General features: G+C 41.2%; 1 protein-coding gene across 3 annotated transcripts; it reads right to left on the bottom strand.

The window, feature by feature from the left end:
* Positions 1 to 952: 952 nt before the first annotated feature.
* On the bottom strand, positions 953 to 17,542 carry RAE1 (ribonucleic acid export 1). 3 transcript variants are annotated; one of them, XM_035123370.2, is made up of 14 exons: positions 17,425 to 17,542; positions 15,645 to 15,741; positions 14,842 to 14,946; positions 13,673 to 13,765; positions 13,233 to 13,319; positions 12,546 to 12,632; positions 11,886 to 11,957; positions 11,552 to 11,659; positions 10,566 to 10,672; positions 10,362 to 10,437; positions 8,949 to 9,143; positions 7,896 to 7,981; positions 5,623 to 5,653; positions 953 to 3,468 (listed from the first exon to the last, which is right to left on the bottom strand). In XM_035123370.2, the coding sequence occupies exons 2-13, from the start codon at positions 15,732 to 15,734 to the stop codon at positions 5,650 to 5,652; spliced, it is 1,110 nt and encodes a 369-aa protein (XP_034979261.1). In that variant the 5' UTR covers positions 15,735 to 15,741; positions 17,425 to 17,542; the 3' UTR covers positions 953 to 3,468; positions 5,623 to 5,649. The 3 variants fall into 3 exon arrangements, with proteins under 3 accessions (XP_034979261.1, XP_034979263.1, XP_034979262.1); XM_035123372.2 differs by lacking the exon at positions 5,623 to 5,653 and having other exon boundaries at positions 17,425 to 17,541; XM_035123371.2 differs by lacking the exons at positions 953 to 3,468; positions 5,623 to 5,653 and having other exon boundaries at positions 6,573 to 7,981.
* Between the last annotated feature and the right edge of the window lie 2,692 nt (positions 17,543 to 20,234).

Genomic DNA, 20,234 nt, shown 5'->3' with positions numbered 1-20,234 from the left:
CATCTTCTGGCCCAAATAAAGGTTTACAACTGCCAATGTAAAGTCATATGCCAAGTGCAAGATGCAGCTTTTAAGCATCCTGTTGATGGGAAAACCCACTGGCACCCAAAGAAGTTGGTTCCATTGTGAAACAGCACTTACCTTTCAAGAAATTCTCATCCATCTGACAAAGTGGGCTTTGACCCATAATAGGATTTATGCCACAACAGGCTTATTAATCTTTTGAGGTCCCTCCTGGATTCTTTGCTCTTACAGGGTAGGAGCGGCTTTTTCCTTTCTCCACAGCATATCGAAAGCTAAGCCAGAGGGCAGTCTGGCATTGTGACTGTTCTGATCTCACTTGTCCTTTTTTTGCAGGCTTTGGGGCTCAATCCACATAGCCACCAGATGGATACGGGGAGCGAACGGGCAATTGCTACTGCCAGGAGGACAAGATGAGCCCATTCAGGAAGAATGCTTGCTGAGGATTAAGACCCACACAAAACTAAGAGGGCCAACAATGTATTAAAAAATAAACTTTAAATAGCTTAACAGTGCAATCTTATGTCCACTCCAAAGTAAGCCACATTGAGTTCAATGGGTCTTATTCCCAGGTAAATGAACATAGGATTGCAGCCCAAAAGTCTCTTTTATGCAATATTTAAAGATAACAAGAATCCAAACTGGTATTTGTGCACATCTTAAGATTATGTATCTATAAATACTAGATCAATTATCCTGTAACTTTTCCAGCAAGCAATTCACTGGATTCCAATATATTGTCTTATAATATTTGGCAAACACATTTGGGCAATGATATAACGTGCCGTAATTTTTTGTCTTTAGAAGAAAGGTGGAGTGTAATTTCATTAAATTCTCTAAGAGGAGATAAATTGGTAAAGAGTTCAATGCAATGCACTCTCTTCTCTCCACACAACCACTGGGGGAGAAAGCACATAATTAACATAAGATAGCCATCTTGCACATTTTATTTTGCTATAAATTCAAGTGACATGACAGACTGCTTTTTCTAGCAGATATAGTCTTAAACCAATAACCCAGGGAGCGCAGTTATTCCTAGTTGCATATCATATTTACACCACAGGTTATATTTATACAAGAAAGTCACATAAATTCAAGTTTTACTGCTTGTGACCAGTCCTGTGATACATTTCTCTTTGTCATCAAGATTACAATGTGTGGCATATTACATGGGGTGGTGTGTGTGTGTGTGTGTGTGTGCGTGTGTGTGCTGGTGGCCAGATTTTTTTAAAAAAAATTAATGAAGGTTGTTACTTCTCTTCAATGGAAGTCATCTTTTGTCTACTTTCAATCTGGATTAAGACTGGATTCTTACAATGTCAAAAGATTGAGAGTACTCATTTGGAGTGCAAGATCATTGGAAAATGTGTTTCGAGCATTAATGTGGTAGTATATGATCTTAAAGCTGCAATAAATCTATCAATAAATCTATCTATCATCTATCTATCTATCTATCTATCTAACTCTAATGTAGTAGTGGAAAAAACTTTTCGAAAGGTCTCAAAATCAGGTCTGATTCACACCAATAGCTGAAGAGCTGGTAAAACTGCAGTGGACTGTTTCATTTCAGACTGAGAGCACATGGCTGAACATATCTTCATAGCTGCCAAGTCTCCCGTATTCCCCAGGAAACCCCCATTTTTCCAGCCATTTCCAGCTGAAAAAACTGATTTTTTTTTGTTTCCCCCCGGTTTATTCTGGCGCGGTGGCCATTTTGGAACTGGGCGGAGCATGCTCAGAAGCGACAGTTCCAAAATGGTTGCAGCGCGACTTCCGGTGTGCTACTTCTGGTCCGATCCCTTATTTTTCCGGCAGGAACTTGGCAGGTATGCATATCTTCATGAAAGAATAGAAAAATCAAGCACATAAAAAAAAGCATATCAGAGATAAGGCTGGATTCTGATGCACAAAACATATTATGATGATTAAGGGAAGGGAATTTTGTTATGATCCACTATCTACAATCTGTTGTGGTACAGTCCACTTACCACCTCATGAAACCCTTGTAGATCACATAAATGCATTAGTGGTAGAGGACCTCAGTTAACCCTTGGACAGCGCAGGAATATTACCACTGGTCCAACTGTACACCACCCACTTAAATGTGGCTAGCCACAGAAGGCCTTTGAACACCCAGCCCAGATTAACTAGGAATACCATTTTGAATGAAAGAGCAAGGAAGCATGAACAAAATTATTTCCCCCTTTCTCCTTGCAATAAGCCAATTTATGGTGAGAAGCAAGGCCTGAATGATGAAAGGAAGGGAACGCCAGAGGCTTTCCCTCAGGCATAAACTAAACCAATACACATTAGAAAAAGCTAGGATTCGGCTTCGGTGTCTTTTGTCATGGCCGGTTCTTATTGTGACTGGCGTAGAGGGTGGTCGCACACAGCAGACCTTAAGGCAGAGCAGTGAAGATGCAGGAATGTATTGCTACAGAAAATGGATCTTTTTGGCCAAGGGAGGGGTAGGGGAAGAGGGAGACACCAGGGGTGGCAAGCCTCCAAGGATTCTGCAAGTAGGGAGCCTTCTTCAGATTAACTAACTTGCTGAGGAAGAACTGCTTTCTTACAGCATCCCCCCACCCTTCATGCAGGGTGCTTGCTGGAGCCATTGATCCTCACCATCATATTAAAAGTTCATTATGCAATACAGATGTTTCTACATGCACATTGCAGGGGAACAGCAGTAGTCTTGGGCAGACCATTGTTCATCTCTTTAACATACATGTACTGTATTTACATCGCACATTTTTCCCATCAAGAAACTCAAGGTGACGCACTTGAAGTTCTCAAGCAGTCTCCTATCCATGCAGGCACTGACCAGAACGGGACCATCATGCACCCTCAGACTATGTCAGGAACAAGGATGCTTTTACACCTTTACTGATCATGGAAGGAAGTCCCTTGCTAAGCCTTCAGTGAACTTTTCAAGGTGCCCTGGAAATTACAGAACTAGGGAAATGAACTGGAGACTGCTTTGTTCTTGGCAAGGATGGAGAAGGCAGGTGATACAATTTTGCACCTGTTGTTCAGCTATGTGAACCTTTGGGTACACATTTTTAAGCTACAGGTGCTTGTCTGCCTGTTAATGTTCTATAACTCAGTTTAAAACACCTGCTAGTAGTATCATGTGCCAATACTGTGCAATCCTATGCAAGTTTACTAAAAATAAATAAAAAATACGCCCTTGGTGTAAGTGGGTAGAAATGTTGACATAGGTCAACCCATAGGAGGAGAGTTTAAGGAAAACCAGGGGTAGTTCCCACAGAACAAAAACATAGATAAAAAGGTTTAGGAGGAGAAGAAGAAGAAAAAACAGCAGTATAGTTTAAGCATTTTGGTTGCTACAGGTAAGATGACACAAGGAAGAAGCCCAACTGGCAAGCAAGGCTAGCTAACTTCTGGGTAGAGAGACACCTTCCTCAGTTGAAATTCCTGTGGTACCTTCAAAACAAAAACAAAAAAGAACAAGAGGACTCGTAAGGGTGCTTTATTTATAAAACTCAACTCCAGCCCTTCAAAGACCTTAAATTAGAAACAGAATAGGGAGGCACCCAAGAGGCTAATTCATTCAACCTTGTTCCACAAAACACTCAAGGAGCATGACAGCCCTGAAGAGTTGTGTATGGATAAGATTGCTATTGAAACACTGGAAGGGAGACAGCAGGGGAGAGAACATTTTACAGCATAAATCCTAGCACAAAGGCGAACAATAATGTTGGGTTTTTTTTTTTAAAAGGAAGCACTAACAAGCCTGTAGGGCTTAGAAATAACTTCGCAGACAGACTGAGCCACACCATGCTGCTAATTCAAGCACTTCGGTTTAACAGAATGGCAAAAGGGGCTGGCACTTCCTACTTTCCCTTACTCACTTTCCTTCCCTGCTTCTGGCTATCCCAGGGATGCTACATGAATTTATTATTTGCTGCATTTAGAGCCTTAACAACTTAATACATATAAGTTTCATAAAATACATTTCATTTATTTTATACAATAAATAAATCTAGACAGCCACAGGCTAATCTTCCCTACTGTATAGGGACTGGCTCCTATATGCTTGATTCTTTAGGATAATTCTTATTTTAGTGGTTTTTGTGCTGTGATTGGGGAAATTCTACAGCTCTTTTTGAAGCTAGTTCCTTAAGATGCACAACGGAGACCAGCTTTCTTGAAATATAGCTTCGACATTTCAAATGATATTCTCCCTGAAATCTGGAGTTCCATGGGAATGACAGGAGTATTGATTGATATGGGGGGCAATGTTGACGTTCAATAGGCCTGGGCAGTGTCCCGCATGAACTCAGCATGCACTGCAGAATAAATTCCAGAATCTTTTACTTACAGCAAGGTGGAGATGTTGCTAAATAGCTGAGAACTAGTAGCTGCGCTCAGAAATTTGGTTGGGGACAACATGGAAATATCATAAATAAGCAATGTATTCTGTACCCATTTGCTAAAACAAAAATGCTATAATTTTTTTAAAAAACAGAAATATAGACCCTTCAATGTAGCTTAAGAACCTTATTTAGTTATAAATCAAGCTTTCAGTGATAACTATTTTTATGTGAAATATCTGATGTGCAAATGGGAAACTTGATTTAAAACTTCAATTTAGATCAGTCCACTCCTCGTTTATCACGTTCATCTCAAAATAACTATGAAGGCTACAGGAAGAGTCCACTCTCATTTTCTGCCTCATCCACAAAGCCGAGACACTTCTCTTCAGAAAGCTACATCAGCTAATGCACAAAATGCTCTAACAGCATGCATAAAAAGGCAATCAAACTCTGCTTAACTCTGGTCTTGCCCTCAAAGTGTTCTCCTCACACACAAAGCACAGAAACATAATGCAAGTGATATTCCCTGCAGGTGCATCAAAAGGTAAACAGAATATACAGATTCCTGAATGAGCGCATTTCTGAAGGAATGTGCTCATATAATCAACTAAAACTCATACGAAAATAGCAGCCTGCTACCTTGTTATAAAGGTCTTAGGGGAACCAAGTTTATCATTTCAGCTCTATAGGGTTCCTACGCTATACTCATAACTTGCTCCCAAGGATATAAACAAAGAGGGTGGTTAAAAAAGAAAAGAAAAAAGAAGATCTGGATCTGTTCCAAGTTCCCCTTTTGGTATGGATTTGCAGAGTGGTTGTAAATAAGTTGCTTTATCAGGCACAGACCTGGGTTTCACATACACAAAAAGGAAGTAAAGGACTGATTCGCATCTGAATATCAATATAAATCACCACGAGAAAACAGCAACCATCTCACCAAATGTAGTCAGGCTAGCAAATAAGCATGATGCTTAAAACTGCACAATACAACCATAATGCTAAGCCTTCTTGCAAAAGCGAGCCAGAATTAGAGTAAAAACCAGTTTGCTCTTGAAACTTCACCAGCCATTTTGGAAGGAACATCAATACTGCATGTGTCGATTGTGGGGTTTCACTAAATTGCCACGCCACTCACTAAAAAAAGGGAAATATATACTGTACTATGCTCAATTTACTACACAGATAAGCAGGCGGTAGCTCAAGTGAAGCCAGGGATTATTTGCTCTGCACAGGTCACACACGTAACACACACCATTGTTACCTGCTAGACTTCTGACCTCCACAAGATTTAACTGCAAAATGAAAGAGGTTGTTTTCATAATCAGAAAGAATAAGTGTTAAGTCTGCAATAGTCCGTTTGCAGTTCAGCAGCACACGGACGCTAAAAAAACAAAACAAACACCCAGCCCTAACAAAGAAGGCATGAATTGCTAGTGGCTAAAGTTAACTGTACATGACAACTAGAAGCAGCACGAGGGGAGCTTGCCTTGAGGAAAAGACTGAGCTGATAGCCAAAGCAATGAATTTGGCACTGGAAGCTTATAATTCTGTATCTGTTTCACCTCTTGAGAAGTTCGATGCTATCTTATTTACTGGTTATTCAAAGTACTGTAGTTGCATCCAAAGTACTGGGTGTATACCACACTGCCATTGTAAATACATATGCAACATGCATCTCCAAGGCCTTCAGAGCAGACAATTCTGGGCTGGTTATACAAAATATAATCTTGTCGTATGGATGCCGGTTCCCCAGGACTTTCACATACAGAATTGGCAGACACGTGATACATGGCCCTATAGGAAACCATGCCAGTATTTGAAGAGGCCCGTGTTGAGGTTAAGAACCTTTTAAGCAAGGTATTGGTCGAATAGTTTTCATGCATCCTTGTGTTTTGTGGAAAGTGGCCCTTTTGATCAGCGATTCCAAAGAACCTATTTTTTGTTCTTGAATTCAGGCTATCTGTACCATAATGGAACCATCGTAGCTCACGCGTAGAGCATGTGCTTTAAGGTCCCAGGTTCAACTCAACTGGCATCTCCATTTAAAAGGATCTCTGGTAGCAGGAGTCAGAAAAGACATTAATTTGTGTACAATACAAAACAAGAGACTGGTTGAGATTCCATGAAATCATTTAATAAGAGTAGTTTTAAATATTTTGCCTCTGATCCCTCAGTTCACCAGCACTAATAACTGAAGTACTTACATAAGGCTTTGTTCAAATTCAAAACAGTTTTATTTAAATCATAGCAAGTTTTACAACATATGTGCTTACAGAAAAAAATTCTGCCAGAAGCTTATTTGTATACAAATTCTGCCCCCCCCCTTCTTCCTTTCATTATAAAACGGAAATCAGCATCAAGCTTTTTGTAAGAAAATCCTTTGACGTTTTGAACAGCAGATTCCCCAATGTGAATAAGCCTGGACTAGATGCACATTATATAAGCCTCTGTACCATTTCTACTTAGTTGTATTCCGATGAGGTTTACCCGCCTAACACTATGCAATATTAGTGGAGTTAGGAATGCTTTCTCTACTTGAGGCAACACTTGGAAATAAGCTGCATCTGCAGCTCTTTTAAGACACAGATTAGGGTACAGAAGTGGTCCTATTATGTGGCACATGTATATGAAACTGTTCTTTTAGTTATGATAAGGCCCTTTCTTTTTCTTGCTACTGCAGACACGGGCAGAGTGCAATGCAGAGACATTGTATTGTTCGTCTGATATCTTGCATCCAATGACCAGGCAAGAGTTCACGGAATCACAGGCACAACAGTATTTCTACATGACACGGAGTCCCTGGGTCTGTAGCCACCTTCTCAACTGTTGAATGTTAATGTGCCATAAGAGAGGGCTTGTGCTATGCAACTCTAGCCCCCTAGTGAGTCGCCCACATCTCAAAAGCACAACCCAGGCACAGTCTGCAGCAAAATCAGAACTGAATTATTCCTAGAATGCATCAAAACTTAAATTTGGGTTTATTCTGGAATTTTTTTTGCCTTCAGTACATAGCCCACTTACATGAGTAGAAAAATATGTCTAAGACCAAAAACCAGGTACACATTGGCAGCAGATTAATATTTAATTTACAATTCTATGAAAAAGAAAACCTCAGAAGAATCTAAAATCACAAAAACTTACTTTCCCTAACTCTCATTAGCCCCAATTCTCAATCCAGTAAGAAAAAAAAGGTTTGCCGAGAATTATTGCAAAGCACATATTTTTCTGTAGTATTCATAAAATATTGGCAAGTACTTAGGATGCAACAACTGTTTCTTGGTCCAGTGCAGGTATTTTGCAACTATTAAGAAAACTGGCAAGTCTTCATGCAAATGTCAGGCATTCCTGGGCAGCATGGAACACACTAGTCAAAGGGTACTTTTCCAGCCCATAAGAATGTACTTTGGTATTTGTCACAGAGACCCCTGCTAAGGGTTACCAATCCAAGACAGACAACTGGAAAGAGATCAATGGGGCAAGGGGGGGCACGTGGCAAGAAAGCAGTGCTACAAGGATGGTCTGAATTATACTCACTACTTCTTATTTCTGGGTTTTAACTCTTCGGCAGCATTGCGCAGAAATATATAGTTCTTCTTTTGCGGATTATAGAATTCATGCCCCTGCAAAAATGGTTAAATACAGTTGTATTACACAGTGGTAGCAAATTAAACCTAAACCAAGTACCGTATATGCTGGCGTATAAGGCGACTGGGCGTATAAGACGACCCCTTACTTTTCAAGTTAAAATATAGAATTTGGGATGTACTCCAGCCCTTTTTTGGCGGGGAGGGGAGGGGAGGCTGTCTTCTCCAGCACTCAAGTCTGCAGCCGGGGAAATGGTGGTTTGTTTGTTTGTTTGCTTGCTTGCTTAGTTATTGAGAGGGGGAAAGAAGCCAGAGAGAGGAGAGATAGAGAAGCAGAGACATCGATCAAAAGGAGGGAGAGGGAGAGGGAGGCAGAGACATCGAGCAAAAGGGGGGGGAAAGAAACCATAGAGAGGATAGCGATAGAGGGGCAGAGACATCGGAGGCTCACACAGCCAGCGAAAGACGCTGAGCAGCAGTGAAAGAGAGAGCGGAGAGAGAGAGAGACGGAGAGATCCCTTTGCTTTGCGCTGACAAAAAGAGAAGAGGCAGCAGCTTGACACCAATGAAATACACAAAACTGTATCTCTGCGCTGATCCAGGTCACAAAGCCATGAGGGAGCCATTCTCCCTGGCGGGGAGCAGCCCCCTCCCGAGCGCGCTTCTTTGCGTTCATATGGTCACTGCATACAGTGGGGATGCGGCCGTTTTTGAGCTCCCCCCACCGTATGCGGTGACTGCAGATTCTTGGACGCGGCGTATAAGACGGGCCCCCAACTTTTGAAAAAAATTTCCTGGGTTCAAAAACCGTCTAATACGCCAGTATATACGGTATCTTATTTAACATCTTACAAGTAAGTGGGGCTCTGGCTGCATTTGGATATTGTGCCACGATACTAGATGTGTTTCCTTCTCTTTCTAGATATTTCAGTTTAACTGAGATGCCAAATTTCTCCAATGACATATATTAAAAGATGCTCTCTTTACGTTTCAGCCAACTCACCTTTGACCAATCGTAACTAGATGCATATGCAAATATATTGCCGTTGTGGTTGAAGGAGCAAGCAGATATTGGCTGGTCCAGCTGTTCTGAGGTTTTTAGCTTTGTCCGTGCATCTTTATCCCAAAAGCTGAATCTGCCATCAGATCCTACGGTTGCAAGGGTGCCGTGGGCAGGATGAAAGGCGATCCCATTAACCTTCAAAGTAATCATTTAAAATTTAATTTAAGCGTTTTCACGCCACTCTTTGGAAAACATTTCGAGTGACTTACACGGTATTAGTTTGCGCTCTCTGGCTTATAACCTAAGAGACATGATAGCGAAAGAGGGACGAGGAAGGAAGAGGAAAATATTCACATTCAAACACCAGTTCCAAAAGTGAACAAAAGTCTTATACGGATCAGTTTGAAAGTTAACAGCTGAACCAACACACTTCGGAGAGGAGGCAAATGATCCTGGTCTCCCACCACAGGCAATGGAGAGGCTGGGCTTCTCATCTCTCTCTTTTGAGTTAATGCAAAACAAAATACACAGTAGATAAATGTATTTTTAAAAAAGTCATTGCAAGCTTTGTTTAGTCGTTTCAGACCAAAACAACAAAGTTCATTCATGTAAAAAAAAAAGTCTATTATTGACAGTTTCCAATATTTCCCGAAAATACTTTATCACCCTTCCCCCACCTCCTAGTTTTATACCACTGAAGCAGGCCTGACACCACAACTAGCTCTGCTTACAAAGGCAATGGTCACAGGGAAGGACTGGAGGAGGAAAGGAGATGAACTGTTGTTCTTCGGTCCTTCCTCACCTACCCCCCTAGACTAAGGACAAGGTGGGGTCTGACGTGCAACTTTAAGTTTTCCCCTACGTAAACAAAAGGTGTGTGTGTCATTAGATCTTATGGTAGAAAATCAAGATATACACTCAAGGGATATTCTTGGCCTGGTAATCCAAGTATTTTGGGGGGGAGAAGGGGGTTTTACCCCTCTAAAATGTTTCCCAAACTGGGTCCCATTTGCTTTGTCCTAGTTAAAATCAATGGAATCTGCAGCTCTAAGTCCCAGTTACTAAACATGCTAAAGCGGAACGAAACGTTAGGAGAGAATATTGGAAACTGGCTATTATATAGACCATCTGTCCCAAGGGCATGGGGAAATGTCATTTTCTTCACTCAAGAACGTATTTTACTGGAATAAAAAAAAAATGGATTGAAAACGTAGCAGGCCAAAATTCTTCAGCGACTCATATTCTGATTGTTACAGATGTCAGTTTTCTGCCTTTAGACAGAGGCAAAATTTCTCTTTAGGGACAAAATGTCAAAGAACGAAGACTCCAGATTTGACATCATATCTATACTTGGTCTGGATAACTTTCAGCAGCCCTGGAGGATCCTTACTGCATGTCGTGCGAAATACTTACAGCATAGATATCCTGAGGTGCAGATGTGTTTGTGCCATTGGAACGATGACATTTGAAGGTGAAGTTGTCTTTGGCACTGGAAGGAGGGGGGAAAGCATTTAAGTTTGTCATTTCACATTGCACGCAACAGATTGCCTACTTCTACAAGCCCATGTTCCGTGCAAGCCTAAGTGGTCAGTTTGCAGCCCATTTCAAGATACTTACGGATTTGGTGGGTTAATGTAATGAATGGCTACTCTTCCTTCGATGCTTCCAAGGGCAAACCCTGTTGGCTTGTTCACTTTGTCTTTAAAGATAGCAACACAGCGATGCTAAATGGGGGATAGAGGTTGCGTTTTATGGCACCATCTTATACATGTCTACTCCAAAGCAAATCCCACTAAGGTGAATAGGACTTATTCCCACATTAGTGTATATAGGATTGCATCTTCAGTCGGCTATCAAACAAGCCTAAAGTGTTAGCAGGGACAATGCAACATGAAAGCTACTGAATAGTTAAGAGCATGCAGAGCATTTACTTATTAAAGATTTTGCCAAGGAATTGTGTGTGATTCAAATCCCAATGGGAAGAACAGGTCCAAATATTCAAGGGCCTTTGGGAAGTAGTTATTTCTCAGACGTCAATTTCTGGCTGCACTCAGAGGATGAGGGCCAAGTTTCAAGTAACTCACTTTGGGTTTCTCAAACGGTAGCCCACCATGCCATAAGACAAACCTTTTCAGAAACTGAAGAAATTTTCAAAGTGATTTGCATTATGGCATGGAGGTCTGTGTGCCAAAGAAAAGAGCGTTTTACAATTCCATATGTGTAAGCTCAAGTTCTCTTAAACACTTGGAATAGCGTTTTTGAATTCTAGATTATCAAATTTAAATTCATTGCAATAAGATATATGCTGGCAAAGTCATTTTTGGGGGTACTTCTAATAAGCTATTCTTTCAACCAGTTTTGATTCTTATCCCTCTCAAAAGAACAGCTAAGAATAAAATTTAAGATACCAGTAGTGATAATGGCAGAGTTATTTATGTAAACAAATTATAGAATTTGGCCCATGATGCTAAAAATAAATAAAAACCTATCACATAAATAGAACTCCTAGAAATACTATTTTTAAAAGTATTGATTTAGGCACAACTTAAAGAAGGCCAACTTCCTATAAATCAAGACAAGTTAACTCAAGTTTAATTATTTACCTGATGCTTAAGTGGAGAGTCTATTCTTCGAAATTCAGAAGGCTGATTCTCTAACTGATAAACTATCAAGCCTCTCTCTGCAGTAGCTACAACAGCCATGGGGTATACCTGAAACAAGATAAAGTAAAAAGTAGAAAATAAAACTTTTAAATTATCATCTGAATCAAAATTTACATAAAGTCAAAACGAACAGCAAAAGCACTTGCCTAAAATGATAACAGCAACACTTAATACAAACTCAGCATATTAGTTACTGTGGTAGAAAGACAGCTAAACAAATGGCAAACGACAGCATGTTTTCATGCAAACACACGCCAAAAGATCTCTTACTTACTACATCAGCACAGTAGCACCGCTCAGGCAACTGCAGGGTCATCATTGGTGTGGGTGATCGTGTATCCCAGAACTAAAAAAAATGAAAAACATCAACAATCCCACATGTAAGGTATTATATGGGCTACCTTAGCAAAACAAGACTATGCTGTCTCCATGACCTTAATTAAGACTGGTTCTGGAAAGCCTGTGCTTTTACACACTGAAGTCATATTAAAAATAGATACTACTATATAAACAAGCACTGTATAGCTGGCTAAAGACTTTGGGCATTTCACATGCATTCTTTATCATTCTCAGAGCAACCTTGAACAAACTAGGGCACCAAAGGAGTAGAGCAAGTGGACCCTTTTAACAATCCTTTGTTGAGGGAGCTCATGGCCTCACACGGATTACAACCAGGAGCTTCCAGTTCATACCTCACACCCTCAAGCATAAATGTTAAGCACAATTATTTAGAATAAAGGCCCACTGAATGCAGCAGGGCTTGCTTCTAAGTAAACATGCATACGATTGTACTGCATACAATAATGCTACAAACAAAACAAAACAAAACACAGAACCCACAATTTTCTCCATAATACATGCTTCGTAAAATCTGCTGCAAACATTTTCAATTATGTAGAGCAGCATTAATGCAATCAAAATATCCACATCTTACCTTCAGAGTTTTATCCCAGCTTCCAGTCATCACACAGCTATAATTTGGTGCTTTAATCCAATGGACAGTCTTTACAGGAGCTTCATGCTAAAGGACAAGAAGGTTTTAAAAGATGTCTAGAATAAGGCTCATTCATGCATTTTAGGTTGGGTGTAGACATAAATGGAATGAAGACCGCTGCTTTTTCTTCTTTTGCAAAGCAAGCCTGGTTTCGCCTTGTACCTTCTCTTTTGATGGACATAGTTAGCAATGCAAAGCAAACACTAATCACATTAGCGTTCTTGCACTCCCCCCCCCATTTCATACAGGCATGGGAGGATAGAGCAAAGTTCTGCCTTTTGCAAAACCTAGGGCATATGAAGGGTACTGCAGAGCTTTTCTCTCCTATCTTCTTACAAGCTCTGTTTGAAGCATCTATGGAGAAAATTGATAGGTGAACCTGGAGTGTACTAAGAATTAAATATATACCTGTTTCCATGGGAAATAGGTTGTGAAGGTTTGACCCACTTTTTAGTTTAGCCTGCCCACTACTAGAATGCAACCCCTGACAGCTTTCTATTAAGGTAATGCAGACCATGCGTAAGAAAGCTTCCCCATTCTGATGAAGATGGATTAAAATTCTTGACATTTATCTGAATAGCACTTCTATTCAGTTTTTCTATAAAAGACTATGGGGAAAAATCATACCTGTGCAATTTGTATTGCCTGGTTGCTGTTGAGATCCCACATTTTGGCAGTTTTATCACAAGATGCTGTAAACACTTTACTCCCATCCTATATAATGACAAGAGAAGGTGTGGGTGGGAAATATAAATTCCATTGTATTTTATCTGTTTCTAAAATTCATTTCCGAGTGTGACAGCATATCAAGGGCAGAGATCTCCTGATATTGTAGAAAATAACATTATAATTTTCAGGACAGGATCATGCCATTTAGTGGATGCAGGTTATTCTAAAGAGGTTCTTCCACCCAACTCTTCCATCCTTCTCCACTGAAGAAACTATATAGTTATTCTAAAGAGGTTCTTCCACCCAATTCTTCCATCCTTCTCCACTGAAGAAACTATATTTCCCAAAGAAACATTACAGATCTTTAAGAATACTTCTTGTGCAATAAAAGGACGTACGTCACTCCAGCAAACGTCTAGCACAGGTCCTGTGTGCATTTGTTGTGCTTTTGGAATTGTCTGCCCATTATCCTGGACTTCCCAACAACGAACCTGAAGTAAAGAGACAGAATAATTTTAAAGTAAGATTCATTTGTACACCACTCTTATTGTACAGCTGTTCACATTGTTTGCCCTTAAAACAACCCTGAATTCTTGTGACTTTCCCCATTTTACATCAAAACAATGGAGGTAGTGAGATTGCAGCCATCTGGTGAACCCTTTCCTTAGGTTTTTATTTAAGGTCTTTGATTTCCACCTTAGCCACTGGGCTGCAATGGTTCTCAATATTACCCTAAATATTATTGGGGTTTTTCCAGGTGTTTTGAAAACACTAGGCCAAAGAACCTCCTGATGAACTGACGCTGCTTTATGAATGCATCAATAAATTTGTTGCTTTTAAGGTGCCACAGGACTTTTATTTTTGCAACAATAGATGCAAACCTAATCCTATGAATGCTTACTCCCAGGAGTAAGTACCACTGTTCAAAGAAGTCTATTAAGTATGAATAAGATTGCAGTATAGCATGACTATTATTTTAGAATTTGCCTGCTAAAACAACTTCATTCTCAACAGATGAACCAACAGATGCAGGAGACCTTGAGGCTGTGATGCAATATCCACTTACTTGGAAGTAAGACCCAGTGAACGCCATGGGACTTACTTCTGAGCAGACATGTATAACATTGTACTATTAGAAAAGAGTGAACAATTAATGCACACACAGATGTTATGTCAACAGCCCTGTGTTAAGAGAAATGCAAACTATGATACTACTACCTCTATTTTTCATCAAATTGTTAATGTTTTTAACGATTAAAATCTTTTGGAATGTTTTATGGGAAGTGATTCATGTATAAAAGAAATCATCATTAGTCTCTATTCCAATAATAGGAGATGCTCCTTGTTAACAGGAGGCAACCAATTTTTTTAAAAAACAACATTTAAATTGTTAATGTTTTTTTAGTCTGTCAGTATATTGCAACAGACTTGTCTCAGAGAGTGGTACACAAATGCTTTAAACATTAAGATTATCACATTATGTCTGCACGAAGCAGCTGCCCATATTCAGTACAAATTGTGCAGGCAAAGTGCATGGCCTCAATACCTACTTTCATTTGTTACTTACATCATTTGCCCATGATCCTGCAATAAGGAAATTCCCCGGCAATGTTGGTGGGCTGAAAGCTAAACAGCCTATGCTGTCATCAGGTGGTGAAGTAACTTCAATATCCTGGAACAGAAATCAAAGTTAGACATGTCTCCAGGCAGATATATTACTTATAAGAGAATATCATCACACTGCCCCCACTGGAAAATTTATTTCCAATTTATTTCACTCGTAATCCCATGTGCTATCTTGAACATGAAGTCTTCAACTCAAAGTAGCAATTCTCAACAGGTATTCAGTTAACAGGCAAATACCCATATATGTACATCCATCAATTAAACTTAACCTCTTCCAACTGAACAAGCTAGCTTACAGGCTTGCTGTTAAAATCCTATTCCTCTTATATATAAAGCAACATATATAACCACAGGGGTGTGTGCAAAGGGGGCTGCAGAACACGAGAGGAGAGGAGGCATGGAAAAGTGGGTGGTCTATATGCAAGGGAGAGTTGAGAAAAGGAGGACGGAAGACAAATCTGAGTGAATATGAAAACGGTGGGCACAAGGCAGGGTTGCAAAAAAGGAGGGACAGGTGGCATGGTAATGGGAGTTATGAAAAGGCTGCAGAATAATGACTTCATAACTGGATGGAAAGGGGGAAAGGGTGCTTAGTAGGTGCAATGTGTAGGAGGAGGAAGATGCAGGAGGTTACCATGGGAGTGGTCTCTATGATGGGAAGAGTTTGCACAAAAAAGGGAGGTGGCATGGATATGGGGGTCACCTAAAGGTGAAAACAAAGAGATGCAAAGTGGGGCTATATACCTTCATAGGGTTGTGATTATCTGTGGCTGTGCTGCCAAACATGCTGGTACCTCCAGTTCCAAACCCTGATGTTGACCCAAACAAACTCATCTTGCCCCTGTAAAAATAATTGAAAATAATTTAAATAGAAGTATTTTCTATGCGGACTATGCAACAATAATCATACTTACAATATGACCATTTATTTATTATTTACAAAAATTTATGCCCTAAATCACACAAATACAGTGGCATAGAAGCAAATCTGAAGGACTACCTTCTTTCACATGACTTATCTGAGATTCTCCCTCCAGACCCATCATCTAAAGTTAGGCAGGTGGTGACTGGGGAGAAGACCTTCTACAGTCAAACCTTGGTTCCCGAATGGCTCTGCTCTCAAATGTTTCGGCTCCTGAACGCCGAAAACCCAGAAGCTGAACGTCCGATGCAGCTTCCACTTGAGTGCAGAAAGCTCTTGCAACCAATCGGGAAGCTGTGCATCGGTTGTCAAACGTTTTGGAAGCTGGATGGGCTTCCAAAGTGGATTACGTTCGACAACCAAGGTTTGACTGTATCCTTCCTGAGGATTATATAGTAGTTGTTGACATGGCTTTTGCTGGATTTTACTGGTGACATATCGTTTTATGTAGTGTTTTATTGTGTTTTAATTTTGTATACTTTACACTGCCCTGTGAGCCTTGCAGTGAAGGGTGGTCTATAAATAAACGCCACTGAATTAAGTGGGATTTACACAACCATACGCATGCTTACTGAAAAGCAGGTCCCACTTTATTCAATGAGGTGTTACTCATTCTTTAAGTAAATGTGTTTAAGATTGAATCCTTCATTCAATATTCAGATAACACCCTCCAGAAAGAAGAACTATCACAATGTAAGTGGGGGTGCACTTTGTTCTCTACCTTAATGCTGGTTCGTATTGTGGAAAATTCAAAGTTTTACTTAGCACAAGCAGTGTAAAACGGTGCATCTCCAGGGAAAGCATATGGATACTCTGCACATATTCCCAACTGTTACTAAAAAGGGTAATGAAGCATTCATGCTTTCACTGCTGTACATTGTACAAGACACATCCCTGTAGCAATTATAAAGATCTCTGTTTCAAGGTGACATCCCAAAAGTGTAGGGTGTACCGGTATCTCCCCACCCCCACCCCCAGGCATGCTGCGCCTTGGGCAACTGCATAGTTTTTTTTCTCCAGAGTGTTACAACAACCCTGGGCGGCAGGGGACACTGCTGGTACCCCCACAGGACCGTTAGCTAAGGTTGAGGCTAATAGAATCAGTGAGCCGTGGAGTAGGAGGGGACCCCAAGGATCATCTAGTCCAATGCCCTGCAATGCAGGAACCTCAACTAAAGCACCCATGACAGGCGGCCATCCACCTGCCCTTTTCTCTGCCTGTCTTCCTTTCTCTTTTTGCCTGAGGGGAGCACTGAATTGCCTTGAAGAATAAATAAAGTCCTGCTCCGACAGCACGTGCGGCGGAAGTCCTTCCCTACAAGCGGCTCTACTGCGCTGCTTGAAAGGGCGGGCTACCAGCCCTATCCCTCCCCCCCCCAATGCCCGGAGGGCACCATCGCTGGGGAAGGACCCCCATGACGCGGCCAAGCAAGGGAAGGGCCGCGGCTGAAGGGGAACGAGCGGGCGCGGAGAAAACCGGGAGAGGGAGCCGGGGAGAGAAGCGCGAGGTGCCACGGCTCCAGCGGGAGGGCCTGGCGAGCCACGCGGCCGGCCCCGAACGCCACACGCGGGCTTGGCCAGGCGCAGGGAAGGGGAGCGTACCTCAGGCGGGCCGGGGCCGACCGTCCTCCTTCCCCACGCGACTCTCTCCTCCTTCTCCAAGGGACACCCCGGAGCCGCGGCAACAGAACGCAGGCCCCTCCGCGCTGCGCATGCGTCACCGTAGAACTGAACTCGTAGGCGCCGGCGTCAGTTCACGGGTTAAAGGAGGGCGTGGCCTCTGGCGGGGGCTCACGTGCTTTACCCGGTTGGTCCTTTCCCTTGCAGGCTCTGTCTGTTCGCAGGAGCTGCTGCTTTTAGGTTATTGCAAAGTGGTTTCCGATACTCGTGCGGTTCCCCGATTAGGCTATTACTTCAATTTAGCCAAAGGTAACAATTTTGGCTAAGGAGCGGGAAATCTGGATTAAAAAAATTATTATTATTACTTGTGAGGTGTTGGGAAGTTTGTTCAACGACGAATCTGGATGCATCTTAATTTTGCATTTTACCTGCTTTTGAGGGGGGGGTTAACAAGTGGCCAGCCAGCCAGGTGTAATGGAATGGTAAATTTTGAAGTGCAGGAGCTCGTCGTGACGCCCCCTATAGGCACGTCTCCAAGGAGAGTTCGGTTCCTTGTCCTCAAGAGCCGTCCAAAAGAGCAGACAGCTAGCTGTGTTTGTTACCATTCGCGTGCGCACCCCAAACGGCAGCAGTACATAGCATAATAACCATTTTACTATATCAGCAATATTATATATCGCTTCCTGGGGAGGAAACTGCAAAACTCAGTGATCTTCACTTCTAACAACTCCACTGAACTTAGCGATGCTTTCTTCTGACTATATTGGTTCAACTTGAAAAACATATTTAATAAAGAACTTCCTCCAGCTGAAATGCAATCTTTAGCATTTAATTAGAAAGCAAACAATTTTGTAGAGAAGTGTTACCATTTAAACAAGTGTAAAGTAGGAAGCCCATCAAAACTAAAGAAATACTCTGTATGATTATTTTCCTCATTCTGTGACTTCCTCTATGCCAGTTACAGGTAGGTAGCCGTGTTGGTCTGACGTAGTCGAAACAAAATAAAAAAAATTCTTAAGTAGCACCTTAAAGACCAACTAAGTTTTTATTTTGGTATGAGCTTTCGTGTGCATGCACACTTCTTCAGATACACTGAATTAGAAGTCCTAATTCTAATTCAGTGTATCTGAAGAAGTGTGCATGCACACGAAAGCTCATACCAAAATAAAAACTTAGTTGGTCTTTAAGGTGCTACTGAAGGAATTTTTTTTAATTTTGTTTCCTCTATGCCAGTCTTCCCAAACCTTGTTTTGTTTAGTCGTTTAGTCATGTACGACTCTTTGTGACCCCATGGACAGAGCACGCCAGGCACTCCTGTCTTCCACTGCCTCCCGCAGTTTGGTCAGACTCATGTTGGTGGCTTCGAGAACACTGTTCAACCATCTCATCCTCTGTCGTCCCCTTCTCCTTGTGCCCTCAATCTTTCCCAACACCAGGGTCTTTTCCAGGGAGTCTTCTCTTCTCGTGAGGTGGCCAAAGTATTGGAGCCTCAGCTTCAGGATCTGTCCTTCCAGTGAGCACTCAGGGTTGATTTCCTTCAGAATGGATAGGTTTGATCTTCTTGCAGTCCATGGGACTCTCAAGAGTCTCCTCCAGCACCATAATTCAAAAGCATCAATTCTTTAAGGTCCAGCTCTCACTTCCATACATCACTACTGGGAAAACCATAGCTTTAACTATACGGACCTTTGTTGGCAAGGTGATGTCTCTGCTTTTTAAGATGCTGTCTAGGTTTGTCATTGCTTTTCTTCCAAGAAGCAGGCGTCTTTTAATTTCGTGATTGCTGTCACCATCTGCAGTGATCATGGAACCCAAGAAAATAAAATCTCACTGCCTCCATTTCTTCCCCTTCTATTTTCCAGGAGGTGATGTGCATAGCTGCCAAGTTTTCCCTTTTCTCGCGAGGAAGCCTATTCAGCATAAGGGAAAATCCCTTTAAAAAAGGGATAACTTGGCAGCTATGGTGATGTGGCCAGTGGCCATGATCTTAGGTTTTTTTTTTTTATGTTGAGCTTCAGACCATATTTTGCACTCTCCTCTTTCACCCTCATTAAAAGGTTCTTTAATTCCTCCTCACTTTCTGCCATCAAAGTTGTGTCATCAGCATATCTGAGGTTGTTGATATTTCTTCCGGCAATCTTAATTCCGGCTTGGGATTCAAACCTAGCTAACTCCAAATGTCTTGGACTAACGGCTCCCTTTAGTCCCAGCAAGCACAAATGTTACTGCAGCACAGTTGGACATTAGGGAATGCTGCTCTGGGCTTCTATGTCGACCACACTTAAAAGCCTCATAGTCACCTCATTCATGCATGCCAAAGCAAGGAAGATCCATCAACTACTCTGGTGTTCCTACTCTGAAATGTTCTGGCACTGCACTCTCATGCACTGACCAACCCACTTCAATATTACTACAAGTGCCTGTGAAATATTGAATGTTTGCATATGTTTCAATTTTTCTAGGAATTTTATAAAGATGAGGAATAATCATTTTATAGTTTTTTATCTTGTGGTTAACTTGCAATTGTCTGTAAGCTGTAATAAAATAATGAATATAAGATACATCATATCTTACAGTATTTGCAACAATAGTTTGCATTAAAAATAGCAGTTTTGTATCTTGAATTATGAGAAATTAATCAAGGTTTTAAATTAAATGTTAGAACATATCCTCTGCCTTTCTGTAAGAATCACTTTTTATTTTTAACAATTTGCAATTGGTATATTTTGGTGGCACTGCAGAATAATGTGGATTCATGGAAGGAAATTATCACTCTTTCCAATAAAAAAAAA

Source organism: Zootoca vivipara, chromosome 7 (assembly GCF_963506605.1).
Source record: "Zootoca vivipara chromosome 7, rZooViv1.1, whole genome shotgun sequence".
Taxonomy (NCBI): Eukaryota; Metazoa; Chordata; class Lepidosauria; order Squamata; family Lacertidae; genus Zootoca; species Zootoca vivipara.
Note: the sequence above shows the minus strand (reverse complement) of the source record. Positions and strands in the feature narration are given on the sequence as shown.

Coding starts and splice junctions, on each gene's coding strand:
- RAE1 (XM_035123370.2), bottom strand. CDS start 15,734: ATGAGTTTGTTTGGGTCAACATCAGGGTTTGGAACTGGAGGTACCAGC. Junction 9,144..10,361: donor CACCTCAGGATATCTATGCT/GTAAGTATTTCG, acceptor ATTACTTTGAAG/GTTAATGGGATCGCCTTTCA. Junction 7,982..8,948: donor CTAGTTACGATTGGTCAAAG/GTGAGTTGGCTG, acceptor CCATTTTTGCAG/GGGCATGAATTCTATAATCC.